Source organism: Dasypus novemcinctus, chromosome 20, assembly GCF_030445035.2.
Source record: "Dasypus novemcinctus isolate mDasNov1 chromosome 20, mDasNov1.1.hap2, whole genome shotgun sequence".
Taxonomy (NCBI): domain Eukaryota; kingdom Metazoa; phylum Chordata; class Mammalia; order Cingulata; family Dasypodidae; genus Dasypus; species Dasypus novemcinctus.
The window spans coordinates 53417094-53431704 of NC_080692.1; the positions used below are offsets into that span (position 1 = coordinate 53417094).

General features: G+C 51.4%; 1 protein-coding gene across 3 annotated transcripts in view; it reads right to left on the minus strand.

Moving 5' to 3' along the window:
* Positions 1-200: 200 nt before the first annotated feature.
* PKP2 (plakophilin 2) overlaps positions 201-14611 on the minus strand; it is an 84710-nt gene continuing 70299 nt past the window's right edge. For 2 of the 3 annotated variants that reach the window (XM_058283041.1, XM_058283043.2), the window contains exons 8-13: positions 13713-13874; positions 12869-13039; positions 8691-8844; positions 4693-4882; positions 1782-1869; positions 201-1638 (exon numbers count right to left, since the gene is read on the minus strand). In XM_058283041.1, coding sequence (XP_058139024.1) covers positions 1570-1638; positions 1782-1869; positions 4693-4882; positions 8691-8844; positions 12869-13039; positions 13713-13874 — 834 coding nt within the window. In that variant the 3' untranslated portion in view covers positions 201-1569. The remainder of the gene's footprint in view (positions 1639-1781; positions 1870-4692; positions 4883-8690; positions 8845-12868; positions 13040-13712; positions 13875-14611) is intronic. The other variant, XM_058283042.1, reaches the window with a different exon arrangement.

A 14611-nucleotide genomic window follows, 5' to 3' on the forward strand; every position in this document is an offset into this window, starting at 1 on the left:
CCCGGGACCTCATACGTGGGAAGCGGGTGCTCGACCACTGAGCTTTAACTGCTCCGTCTTCAGTATTTTAAAAATCAGTGTCTAAAACACATTATAAATGATTTCATTTTGACCTAGATTAGACATCTAAGTCTTCGTCGTTGAGCTTTTAAAATTGAGAATATTTTAAATTCCAAGTATCAAAAAGACTTCAGGACACATTCACTTTGGAAATAGGATTTTATTTTCTGTTCCACTCCTTTCTGGCCAAAAGGAGTTGAACGATTTTTATTATGACAAACATCTTCAGAATTTTAAAAAAAGGCAAAATACAACAGAATTTTAGTTGAGCAAACTAACTCCTTACGAGTGGTTTTAGTGATAGCTCAGTTAAAATAACACGGTATGGATTTGCTTCAGCCGGTGGCGTTGCTTCGGAGCATGGGCACTTTTCCGTCCTGGCCGGAGGTCCAGATGCGTCCTTCCTCGACAGGACTCGCCGTCTTCTCCAGGCGTCCTTGGCCTTCGGCAGTGGCCTGAGGAAGACGGCGGGGTTCAGCGGCTCCACGTTATTTTTCAAACGTTGGGCAAAGGTGGGCGGCTGATCCTGCGGCGCACTGAAACGAGCCGTTTTCAGCGCTCTGGGCTGCCCCCGCCGACTGAGGCAGGACGTGGGCTCCTCTTCTAAGGCAGAGGCCATTCCACCAGCCCATCGCAGTGGCCGAAAACGCTCAGAAAACAGATTACAGCGGAAGCAGCTGCTTCGAAGAGGTTTGCATTTAATGGTACTGCTGTAAGTAAAGCATTCCCTTGAGCAAAAAACCCATTGACTCAGTATTAGGGGGACCTGAATTTCATAGCCACGGTTGCCTTCCTTTGTGGAAAAGATTTCCACATTTGCTATGATCACGTCAGCTCCCCCCCCCCCCCCCCCCCCCCCCCCCCCCCCCAGTTTCTTTTCCTTAAAGGCAAGCATGCTCTGTGACCTAAAAGTACTAATTCCATTTAAAATCTGAGGGAAAAACTCCAAAAGGACTAGAACAAGCAAACATAAACAAACCACCAAGCAATTCCGCCAGTCGGTTTTCTCTGGGTAACTCTGCAAATGTGTCTTGCCATTTCCCTTCTGTTTCAGCAGAATAATGCACTTGCGGTCAGAGTTGTGGCAAAGCTCTGTGGTGTGAGAGGCAAAGCGTGGACACGGGAAGGAAGATAGACGTAAACCCAATTCTAGAGTCCCAGGGGCGCACAGCTCCCTCCTTCCTCATTCCGTAGTGTCCATTCGCATGGATTCAGCTTTGGTTCCAGGAGGCCACACGCCACCAGCCCCGGGTAAGACCCACTATTCCTAGAGGATAAAGGAGAGCCCAACGCCAGTGTTGACTCGTGGCATCCGCGCAAATGTCTTCTGGAAGACCAACGAAATTATATTCTGGTTATTTGTTTTCTGAATTCTGGGGACCATGGAAATAGAAAAGGATAGAAACAGCACATGGTTTTTGAGGTTCCTTGGACTGGGCAGTAGAAAAATAGGTGCTTTCCTCCGGGGCTTTCGGCAGCCGAGTTTCCTGGAAGCCCTTTCCATTTTCGTTAGTCTTTGAGGGAGTGGTAGGCTTTGGCAGTCCTACTGTTGACAAAATCTGTCTTCTTAAACTGAGCCTTTGGAATAAGCAAACAGAAATGTGAAATGTAAAAATTTGTATCAAGAAAATGCAATTTTCAGTGATTTCTCACCAGAGTCAAGCGGAGCAGGTATTTTCTGGCTCTGGTAACAACAACACACTCCTTTCTAGTTTTCTTACCTTCTTATAAGCATTATGGAGTTCCGTGTGTGTCCACAGAGAGTACAGGAGGACGGAAGCAGCTTTAGTTGCTTTGTTAGGGGAGTAGCTGAAAGAAGAAACAGACATTCCGAGATCAGTGAGAGCCGGCGAGCCTGGTGGACACAGCCTTTGCTGGTCCAGAACCGTCTCCACCTGCCGCTGCTCGGGCGCTGGGTTAAGTCAGGCCACGCACGATGGCGAGACGGAGCAGGGCTCCCGAGGGCAGCTCGCCAGGCCCCCCCCCCAGAGCTAATACACAGTTTATTAGTAACCCCTGACATTTAATATGAATGCATCCTTAGACATCTACAGAACATATTTTATATTTGTATATAGTTCATATATTTATGCAATAAAAATGAAGAAAAGTATGACTGAAAAGATATATGCCTCTTAGACTTAGTGACCCTATGAATATAGGAAGGAAGTAATTCTTTAAGACACTGACATTAATTCTTGTTGGAGCCCTGATTAAATAGTTTTGAAATCACCTCATGTTTTTAGATAGAGCGAGTGGAAAACTTTTTCCTGTTACAAATCCAGGTCACGATGAATTTGGCAGCATACTTAGCTTTTGAAGTTCTTTAAATTTCCCAAACCTCTTTTTTTTCTGGCTGTGGACCAATGCTTTCTTAGCTCTCTTCTTTTCCATCGCCTAAACTAGCCCATGACTGACATTGATTTTTTTAAGCAAAGAAATAAAATACTTTCCCCTTTCATATCCTAGGAGTTTGTAAACATGCAACAAAAACAGGTTGTGGAACAATCTGGAATGTGCAGGCGAGGAGCCGCAGGTGCTCCTGTACGAGGCTTTCTCTTCCACATCCGCCTACCTGGTGTGCTTCTCAAAGTTGCCTGCTAAGAGCCAAACTGCATATAAATCCAGGAAAGCTAAGGGTCCATAATGTTTAAAACTGGGAAAAGGGTGTTATATTCACAAAGTCTGTTTATCAGTTGGTTATTTGCCTCTTGGAGCTCATTTTTTCCAGGATAAAAGGCTGTAAATGGTGAACGGCTGCAGCTGGCCTGTAAATGGCTGGTCAGGTGTGTGCGGAGGGAGCAGTGGACACACCGACAGATTTCTTCCCAGGTGCCGGGCAGTGAGGACTGGCTCTCATCCCCACGCCAGGCTAAGCTTCTACAAGCTGTTTGCAGAAACGCTGGCATATCCCCATGTGCTTGTTAGATGTGGATATCCAAATAACAAAAATCATAAAGTCTTATGGACAACTGCCCAGAAGTTTGACACCTACTGAGAACAGTCATTTCTGTTTTGCAGCAGAAATACATTGTTTCCACAAGGACTGAGCAGCTGCCACCTGCAGGCTCTGGGGACAGGTGAACGTGCCCTGCTCTCAGGAAAGTGACGCTCTAGCCTGCAGGCTTCTGTTTTATTTTTACTTATTTTTCCAGGAGGCACCATGGATTGAACCCTGGACCTCGTACATGGGAAGCAGGTGCTGGAGCACCTGGGCCACCTCGGCTCCCGCAGCTCACACCCGGACCCTCTGGCTCCGCACCAGCCCTTCCTCAGTGACCGCCAGGTGCGGTCAGCAGAGCGTGGGGCCTCACCCGGGAGGGCCGTGCAGGTGTGTGCTCGCGGTGTGAAAAGACCGCCCGTTCTCCCCCTGGTTCAGCAAGCGCAGGCTCCTTCACTACACGCGAAGCCTGTTTTGCAACTCATCAGAACCAGGCTTTAACAACGTTTCTTTTCTTTTTTGGTTATTTACAATAGTAACACATGTTTACAAAAAAAAATCAAACAATTCAGGGTTGTATCAAGAGAAAAAGGTAATATTCTCCATCCCCTTCGGATCCCACCAATCTAAATGAACTAATATTGGGAAACGGACTTTGGCCCAGTGGTTAGGGCGTCCGTCTACCACATGGGAGGTCCGCGGTTCAAGCCCCGGGCCTCCTTGACCCGTGTGGAGCTGGCCCGTGCGCAGTGCTGATGCGCGCAAGGAGTGCCCTGCTACACGGGGGTGTCCCCCGCGTAGGGGAGCCCCACGCGCAAGGAATGCACCCATAAGGAGAGCCGCCCAGCGCGAAGGAGGGAGCAGCCTGCCGAGGAATGGCGCCGCCCACACTTCCTGTGCCGCTGACGACAACAGAAGCGGACAAAGAAACAAGACGCAGCAAAAAGACACAGAAAAAACAGACAACCGGGGGAGGGGAGGGGAATTAAATAAATAAAAATAAATCTTTAAAAAAATAAAAAAATAAATGAACTAATATTAATAATTTGGTTATAAGATCTTTCACGTTCTCCTCACCCTTTTAAAGTTTCTTTTTAATTTTTTTTTTTTTTTTTGGTTTTGTTTTGTTTTGTTGAGGCCTCGGAGCCGGGGACTGAACCTGGGACCTCACGTGTGGGAAGCCGGCGCGCAACCACCGAGCCACGTCGGCTGCCCAGCCTTTCTTTTTTTAATGGGGAAAATTTAAACACAGAAACAGGAACATGTGATGACTGGTATGCGTCAGACCTTCTGTCCTCCAAAGGGGATAAGAGGTGGAAAGGAACGTGGTAGAGACCCCCAGGAAGCGGGACCTCCAGGCCCTGCCGTGGCTTCCAAGCGCCCACAGGTCCACGTGGAAAAGGGCGTTTCCTCCCGCAGGGCCCCCACTCGCCCACCACCTGCTGCTCTTATCGCAGCAGGAACCAATGATCCACCAGGCCAGTGAAACCCGGAGCTCGCACTCAGGGCCGTGGCGCGGCCGGCCCCGTGTCTGGAAGGACGGGCGGCCCTCGGCTGGGGGACCCCGCTTCCACGGGCCCGGCCCCGGGGCCGAGAGCCCAGCTCTGCGCAGCGGGCAGCCCTGACGCTGCCCCGCGCCCACGGCCTGGCTGGGGCACCGGGAGGGGCGAGGGCGGCGCTCGAGGACTCACGCGTCGCCGGCGCTGACTGCCATGACCTTGGGGAGGCCCCCGGCGGCCAGCAGGTCCCGCGCGCTCTGGAGGCTGCTCTGGGTTATGTTGGTCAGCGCGTAGCAGGCGGAGGCCGTGGTCTCCACCAGGAGGTCGGTGCTCGGGGCAGTGTCGGGGAGGATGGAGACCAGGTCGGGCAGGGTTTCTTTGGCTAAAACGGAAAGAAAGTATTAGGTTCTGAATCTCAAGACCCCAGCACAGTTGGGCTGAAGCATATTTTTAAAAAGGAAGACATTTGGTTAATGATCATGTGGAAGGAGGTAATCTTTGATAATCAAATTAAATACAGATTTTTAAGAAGATGATAGGTGCACTGTGCGCCGGAGAGTGGCAAAATCTGTTCAGAAAGCAGTTTAGATCTAAATGTCAAGAATTGTTAAATGTTCATATTCTTTGATTCAATAATTCTATTTCTGGGAATTCACCCTATAGATATACTTTAAATGCTGGCAAAATGTTGTGTAGAGATCTTGATGGTTGTATTTTATATGTGAAAAATTGTAAAAAGTCTAAAACTCCCAATAATAGGAATATGGCTAATAAACTGAAGTATATCTGCATGGAGTATTATGTACCCCAAAACCTAACTAGGAAGCACACAATAACAAAAAAAATTATATTATTATGCTCAGTGAAAATCTATATTTATATGCATAGTTTATAATATTAAAAAGAAAATACGCATAAGAAACCTGAAGAGATATGTACTAAAATGTTAATAAGGGCTGTTTTTCTAGTGAAATTAATGGTGATCTAAAAATATTTTTAAAAATTGTCTGTACCACCCAAAGTTTCTCCACTATGTAAATAATAGTGTTATTGGAAAAGGAGTGATAAACTACTTTAAATCCACTTTTTCATTATTGCTGATAGGATCTGAGTTGGCCTTTTTTGTAGAACAGAAGAGACTGCTGCTTGATGACATGACTGTGACTTACAGTGTGTGTCCTGGGCACGTGTCCCTCTTCTCTAAGCACTTTGGACTCTCCTTCAAGGGTGAAGACCGTCCCCTGCCCTAGCGGCTCCCAGGCCTGGGTGTTCTGTGGCTCTACGGGGACTTCTGACGAATGTTCCCCCCGCTGTGCTCCCGTGGAAGCTGAGCTGTCCTCTCTGGGGTACTGTACTGAGTCGTGCGCCTTGCCCGGGGGGCGAGGGCTCCTTAAGGATTTGCCATTTACCATTGCTCCTGCAGCGGAGGCACCAACAGGCGTCCTGAATGAAAAGTCATCTGAGGCTCGAAGGCCTGAGCACTTTTTAAAGTTGAAGTGTTGTTTAAGTATCGTGCATCGTGGTAAGAGCGCAGCGTCCAGCCTATTTATATATTTATAAATATATAAAAAATATTTATTTATTCAGAAATAAAGCAGGTTCTTTATTTCTGTTCTGGCCCTGCACTTGAGAGCTCTGGGGTCTTGACAAGCTACTCAACCTCTCTGTGCTGCATTTCCATAATCTGTAAAATGCGGTGATAACAGTAGCTACTTCACAGGGTTGCTTTAGGGGATTAAATGAGTTACCGTGTATCAATTGTGTCAGAGTATCTCACAGGCAGTAAACTCTCAGTAGATGATAGCGATTATGGGCAGGATTCCTCCTCTTAGTAAGTGAAACCAGAGGGGGGAACAGGAATCTTCCTTTCTCGGCTTCTAGGACGACACCTGGAGACGGCCCGTCTGACGCGATCAGAAAGTGCGCAGCCGCCTGCCCACGGTGTGGTGCAGCCGTGGCCTGCTGAGTGTCCTGGGGAAGGAGGCAGTCCCCTCTTCTCCCTCCGCAAGCTTGGACGCCACTTCCATAGATCAGCTTAAAGCGGAAACTTGGGGAGGAGTGAGGGTTAAAGAAGTTGGAGTCTTGGACATTTTAAAACAAGTTTATTTTTTGTTAGAAAAGTAGAACTGTTTATATTGACAAAGCTAAACACTATATATATCTATATATTTTCATTCCAGACCAACTCTGGGCCTGAAATACATTCACTTTGGAACAACTAAATTGGATCTATAATAGTATTTTATAAAACTATACTATGAACATAAAATATAAAATGAAAGACCCTAATAATTTTTGAGGGCTACGGTTCAAAGTCGTATTGTTGGGGGAGATTTTATTAACGCTGGAACTCAATGCCTTAAAAGCTAAACCATTCCTCAATGTCTGAAAACACGCGTCACAGTGAACTAGCGGGACTCAGGCTCCTGGAGATGCCCAACCTGAGGCCCGGGCGCGCCGCTGGGCAGGGACCGGGCCTCCCCTGGCTGGAGGCACTTAATGACCGGCCGGCCCGGCCCGTGGGGTGGAAAGCCAAGCCTCCCGGCTGCTGTCCCACGACACACTGTCCCATGCCACACTGTCCCTGCACGTTGCTAAGACATGCGCTTCAGGCGCATTTCTGTAAACTTAAGTAAAACGCGAAGACTTCAACACAGGTCCGCACATGATGACCTTCACCTGACCTCGAAACCCCTCAAGAGAAACATGGAGAAGGTTTTCAAGCTGATTTTCGTTTAATCCTGGCTATTAAACCTGTGAATCAAGACAGGTCCTTTTACTAAAATGTGAATTTAAGAACTGCACTTATCTTGCTGATAAATGTTGCCTTTAAAATGAGAGAAGGCTTCGCGGCAGACTCATCGAGGAGGGGCCACGCAGCCCAGCGGCGCCCGCCCAGCAGGCCTGAGGTGGGCAGCACTGCCGCCCTGCGGGCACGTGGCCCCGGTTCTTTCCACTGGCAATGTTTTGTTGTTGTTGTTGTTTTTTACTGGCCAGTCCCACCGACTATACTTGTTTTTTAAAAATTTTATTTATACTGGCAATGTTTTAAAAGGTGGAATAACACGTGGGGGAAAAAGTCTCAGGAAAATACATCTGTACTGAAATGTAGCACAAAAGCCACAACACATGGGGAGAATGCTTTCATAATTTCGATGCCTACGGCAAGGTTTCTTCTGGATTCACTGAAAAGTTTCCAGGCTCTCTCTCTAATGAGCATGGAACCATTGTCTGAAGCAGCCTGCAAACGTGCTGCTGGCTATGTCTGGAAACTGCATTACTAAAACATGAGCACAACAGGCTCCAGGTGCTGTGGATCTGTGTGTGGATGCCAAATCCACTCCATTAAAAACCCAGAACAAAACTCGTTTATCATTTTAGTGGGATTTGGTGAAAAACTGAATTTCGACTAATACATCTGGAGCATAGGAGGCTGGCTTAATTATACTATATCTTCCTATTGTCTCATTTTGTAATTTTCAATTTAATTCAACAACCATTTAGCACCTATTGCTGAGTACAATGCAAGGAATGAAAAATTAAGCTGAGAGCCTAACAGTGCTACCTCTGCCTTTTTAACAGTCTAAAAAAGCAGAGTTTATTCTAAAAACCGTCAGGCCGGGACTCTGCCTCTTTGTTTTTCTCTTGTGTTTATTTGTCTATCCGTTTTTTTTCCTAGTCCAGCACACTGCCAAGCTCCCAGTGTGAGCTACTGTGCGTGTGCTTCCAGGCTCTAGGAAAGCGAATGCTGTACAGGCCACAAAGAACTTCTCAACGAGGCTTTGTTCAGTGCGCATGGGAAAAAAGTATACTACGTATGTGTTAATTACTAGCATGGTCCAAACTTTCTCTTCTGCAGTTATTAAGACAAATAAACAGGGAGCAGATGTGGCTCAGCGGTTGAGCACTGGCTTCCCATACACAAGGTCCAAGTTTAAACCCTGGACCCTGTACCTCAAAAAAAAAAAAACCCACAAAAAACAAAAGCCACAAAAACAACAACAAACAGACAAAAAGCTTGATATTAAGAAAAACCCTATTTGGGATCCAATGAGAGAGCCTCCCGCTAACGTCACTTTCTGCTGTTTATTCGCATTTTAAGGTCATCGTCGTGAAGAGAATGAGAGGACAATTACTGCACGATGTTCTCAGCCTGCGCACATCACCTTCAGACACTTCCACCGACTCACCGATCTCATTCTGCAGAGAGAGGTTCCGGGACAGATTGCGCAGCAGGGAGGCGGCGGTCCTCCTCACAACGGGGTCGCCCGCGTGCAGCATCTTCCGGGCGTGCTGGAGCCCACTCTCCTTCTGCACCACCGTGTGGGCTACCGAGGTCGGCATCTGTTTTGCAAGAGGCGCTGTAAATGCGCTGTTTGATTTCAGGGTAACACTAGGCTTTCTGCAGATTACTAGAGACCGTGCGAGATGCTTTAAGAGCTACAGCTGAGATAAAACCAGTCTAAAAAGTTCTCTTAAAAGTCTTCTTAATTATTGGATAAAACGTTTATTCTGAAAGAGATTGGGTATTTCAAGAAGGAAATGCATGGATGGCTCGACCCCCTGTGATTATGTCAGAGCCTACAGGCGCAGGCTCAGGGCCCAGGGCCCCCGCACCGGCTGGCAGGTGCAGGGCCAGCAGCCTTCCCAGCTCCAGCGCGCCCGGCAGTGGAGGGGCAGCGAGCTGGCGCCTACCGCTCTGCGCTGGCCTCTGCTGACGCCGAGGCTCCAGCCCTCGGCCCTCGAGGGCGCTGGCTTCTCTACACTGATTTCTCTCACAATTCACCACCTCGATATCCACACCAGGGCCCAGGGACAGCCTTCAGGGAGGGGGCAGGAGGCAAACTGATAAGCTAAATTTTGTTTATAACTGACTTTTCCAGGAAAAGGGCCCATAAATTTATTAGACTCTCAAAGTGTCCACGACTCCAAGAAGTTCAACAAACACCATTTTAGAATGCTTGTCCTGCAGGAAACAGGCTGCACCTTGTCTTCCACTAATTTGCAGGTCATGCCCCGGGTCACGTGCCTCCCCCAGGAGACTCCTTCCCTTTATCCATTCGGAGGCTGGCTGGTCTGCGCCACTGGAGAAGTGGACATTCCTTCCTGCCCACGGCCCTTAGGGACAACCCTCTTCCCTCCATGAACGGCCTCACCCCTACGTCCACTCTACACCCCCTGTGGTACGTTACCACAGCAAGACCTCGAGCCCCTCCGGCCTTGAGCCCGTCCCGACACTGCTGCGGCTGCTGGACCTGGCTCAGAACCCGGGTCTCCACCCGCGTCCATGCAGAGGACGAGCTGGTGGCCTCGCAGTTCCTGGGCCACCTGAAAGCCACTGACGCGTCTCGTCCCCACAGCTCACGTCCACCGTGAGAGGTGCCCATGCAGCACCATGCCCCGGAAAGCACCCCCAGCGGCTCTGGGCAGCGTCCTTGCTCTCTTTTCCTTACTCTGACCTGCCGTCTCCTCACTCCTGCCTGCACACGCCTGACCTTCTGTTTAACTTTCTTATTCAGATCAGGGCACGCCAACCCCCAGGTGCTCTCTTTCTCATGCCTTCCAGTTCTTGTCATTCTAGCTGATTGTGCACCTGCCCAACAAAACTGCAATATGGGGCTGGTTAACCCAATACTGATCAATACCAGTTTAGCACATGAGGATCAATACCAGTCTAGCACATGCTGGCTGTCTTTTCTGATTTATCACCCAGCTAACAAACGATGCTAGAGTAAACGACGCATTTGTAGACGGGTGCTTCTGCAGATTCACCGTCTTCCCTCTCCACTAGGGTCTCAAGCATCGCTCGTCACCTGGCTCCTCCTTACACGCTTCAGAAGGGATTTCAGGTCCTTCAGAGCCTCACTCAGCAGGAGGAGGAATGAGATGCTCTAAAAGCCTCAACAACTATCGCGCTTCTGGAAAAATGGCCACAAGCATTCTTCAAAATGCATTGCTGAACTCCCAAGAAAAATCCCAAAGGCAAGGCAAGCAAACCAAAACTTAAAACTGAACAGAGAACCAAAACAAGCAGCAGATTTAAGAGCTGGGAGGCTCTGGGGCAAAAGCCTCTACTGGACGTCTATACTTGCCACAGTCAGGCAGAGTAACCTCCCACCTCGAGACCCTCCCTCGCTCACACCTGAAAGGTGACGTGTTCACAGGCTCCGAGGATGAGATGTGGGTGTCCTGGGACAGGGGGCGTTGGTCTGTCAACCCATCCCCTTTCCTCATTTATTATTAGAATGGCCATTATTTGTGAACTAAAAGAGCTCGATGTAATTTTACTAACTAGCAATTACTGTTACACACTTATACTTAAATTATACCATCTATCTGTTAGGAAGTACTTTATTCCAGGTTAGTAACTTGGTCACCAACTGCTTGGCACCATCTCAAGTTACACTTTCATGTTGGGCTATTATCAGGAGGTATGGTTAATAGCCTGATTTTCATGTTTTCTGTTTAATGATTCCTGTTAGAAATTATAAAAACAAAGATCTGTATTATGCCATCTAAGCATAAAAATATTAGGAAAAGAAAGAATAGAAAAGATATACATACACATCAAAATTTGAATAAAAAGCATCCCATAACTTAAAGGATAAAGAGTCTAGACTGCTAATGATTTTCTCCTATAAACCTTCAGGCAGGTTTAGCTCTAAGAGTCTTGAACAGAGATCAACAGCAGTCCAGCCTGTGTAGACCAACGCCAGGCTAGCACCTGCCTTCCTTCGAGGCTGGGTAAGCTTCCGTACGATTCGGAAGGCCTCGATGCCACGAGGACACTTACAGAGACTTTCCCTTGCTCGAGTGCCCTTTGGACCTAGTATCTCTGAGGATGCCCCGTTTTATATTTTTCCACCCAGCTAGACGATCACCAGTCAGGAATGGGGTCCTGTTTACCACCGGCACCTTCCTGCTATACTGCAGGTGCTCAGAAAGGTTCATTTATCAACGACGGAGCAGGAGGGGGCTGCCCTCACCCCGCAGGAGAACCCGGGGACAGAAGACGGCAAGTCCAGGCTTGAGAAGTTCCACGGACCCTACTCAGCACAGGGGCTTAAACGCCAGGGCCATTTCATTCTGGCATTTTCTTTTAAGTTAGCTGAGAGTTAATAATTCGATTTGGAAAAGAAAGAAGAGAAAGTAATGCCCATGTGGCACTTAGTTCCCCATTTATTTCTCTTTGTGCATAATTAAGTCTTGCTATAAATCAAAGTCATGGACTTTGGTTGAATAATTAACCACAGAGTCAAGATAAGAGAAATATGTTTTGCTTTTTTTAAACATTTTACAATCCTATTCAAAACACAGCAAGGTTTTGCATGAGCACACACTTATTAAAAGATGAACATGGTTTCTCAAGTTAAGAATAAACAATATTTTTGCTACCACAATACTGCTTTTCCCTGAGGATGTATAATTAGGACTGGCTTATTGTGGAATTTATTCTAATAATTTTATAGTCATGGCAAAGAATATAAATTTGGTTCAAGTGATTATTTGCGGGATCTCTAAAGACGCAGCGCGGGCGGAGCAGATGGGAAGGAAGAGCCGTCCTGTGCCCAGATCTCCCCTCCGCAGGCGCCGAGCCCGCGCGCTGGGGGCAGGCGCTTCCTACGCCCCGGCGTCCTCCGCGGGGTCCGGGGGGCTCTGCTGCCCGCAGCACCGTCCTCCCTTCAGGAACAGCCTTCCCAAGGCCCCGAGGGACCACGCTCCCGCTGCAGGCCGTGGTGGGCGGCGCAACCCCAGCGCTCAGGGCCCGAGCCCGAGCCCACCCTCCCCGCTTCAGTCACCCCCAGGACCCTCCCCTTCACTGCCCCCCAGGAACCCCCCACCCCCGCTTCAGCCTGGGACGACCCCCGTTTCAGTCACCCCCAGGACCACCCCCCGCTTCAGCCCACCCCTAGGACCCTCCCCTTCACTCGCCCCCTGGGGCCCCCCCAGCCCTGTGCCGCCCCGGGCAGAGCTGGAGCTCCTGCACGCGGTGCCCTGACCCCCCCCCCCCCCCCCCCCCCCGCGGAGCCGCGGTTCCCTGGCGGGACGCGGGGCTGCTGGAGCACTGCGGGGCTGCACCTCTCCCTCCAGAGGACGAACCCGCGGGGCAGAGCAGCTCGGTGGAGGAGGCGCCGTGTCGCCGCAGCGCGGGCGGGCCGTGGGGAAGCAGCGCCCACCGGGCTCCCCTCCCGGGGCTCGTCCTCTTGGCCCAGCCGAGCGCCGCGGGACCCGCACTCCAACGGCAGAATCCCGGCGGGTGGGGACGTCCGCGCCGTGTCCGCGCCGTATCCGCGCGGCTGGCGGGCCCCGTGGGGCAGGGGTGACTCGCCCGGCCCAGGCGCGCCCAGCACCCCGAGCCGGCACTCACCGGGCCACTCCCTGCCGTGAGGTTCTGCAGCGCCCCGAGCGCCGCCTCCTGCGTGGAGCTCCGCGCGCTCCTGGCGATGAGGGACAGGTACATCCTCACCACGATGGAGTGCCACAGCCACTCCACGCCCTTGGGGTTGCTCTCCTCCGGCACTGGCACGTCCTGGCACTGCTGGGCACGGGAGGGCGCAGGGTCAGCGAGCGGCCGTGGCCGTGGCCTTCAGCCCACGCCGGTCCCGCGCGCGTCTGACCTAGAAGTGCCTCCGTTTGCCCCAAGAGCCCTTCGAGCAGAAATGAGGACACGGGGCGCGCGCCCTCCAGCCGCGTGCCTGGCAGAGCACGACAACAGCGTCTCCTAATGCTCGCTCCCCTACCCCGCAGTGAGAGAGGACTCAGGGACTGAAGCTGGGCTGTTCTAGAACCATCTTCAGGAGGCTGCCAGCTAACAGCTCCACTGTCCAGCCACACCGAAGAGGGGAACAAGTCCCCCAGACTCCTGGGGCCCTGCAGGCTCTAAATCCACCAGCTGATCTCCAAGTTCAGGGACACCACGGCACTGGGAACGCAGAGAAGCCACATTCGCAGCTTTCACCTCATCTGAAAACAGGATTCTTCTCCGTGGACTTGCTTCCAGTGCGTCCAGTTGGCTTTAGGGCGTCCAAGGCCAGACACCGGGGCTGCCCCTCCCGCTGAGGCAGGTTCCCCGATGCTGCCCCGCGGCTGTCCGCCTCCTCCCGCCCGAGGCCACAGGGCAGGACGCGTGACCTAAAGGACCTTTCTGTGTTGCCTCCCCGCCTGGCATGAGGACGGGAATAAGGCGGGCCCCACGGGCGGGGAAGGCCTACCTCCTTCACCTTCCTGCTCCGGCCGCCAAAACACCCGACGCTGGCGCCGTCGGCCGGCACCGCCTGCGTCTGGGCGTAGATGCTGTGGGCGTAGCGCTCCGGCAGCTCCGCCTCCAGCTGGTACGACAGGTTGTGCAGGATGCACACGCAGTTCTCCGTGGCCTGCGGGACAGCGCGGGGGAGACGGTGGAGCTCTCCGCGGGTGTGGGTGGCTAGAGGTGGGGGGGGGGGGCTGGGGTCCACGGTGGGTTCAGGGCTTGGGCTGAGCCAGGCTGACTCTGCACAGAGGCCTAAGGCTGTGCCTCGGGGTCTGGCTCGACGCCTGCGGTGCTGAGGTTTTCAGAGCAGAGACACTCCGGTCCCCTCTCTAGGGCGTGCGTGTTCGAGACGGGTCCGCGGCCCTGATGGGTGCCAGCGAGGGGCCAGCCGGAGGCCGTTGCAGGGACCCGTGCCGGGAGGCCGGGCAAGGGCAGCAGTGCTGCGGGGATGAGGGCTCAAGCGCATCCCGCGGAGGACGGAAGGGATGTGGACGTGGCCAGAGGACGGGAGGGATGTGGACGTGGCCGGAGGACGGGAGGGATGTGGACGTGGCCGGAGGACGGGAGGGATGTGGACGTGGCCGGCGTGACTGAGACTTCCTCTTTCTAAAAGGAGGAGCAAGCTGGGGCGGGGGAGTGAGGAGGTCAGGTTCGCCTGACCTGGGGTGCCTGGGCCCCTTCTGACTATCCTAGCAGAGGAGTTCAATAGGTAGAAGGAAATCTGGGTCTGGAAAGTAGGAGAAACGGGGCTAGATTTTCATTTTAACATTTCTCAGCACGTGTGAGGAACCTTCAGCTCGGCCGACGCTCAGCGAGTGAGTCTACACCCAAGCGGCTACTTCGCGTGTGCCCGCAAGAGCC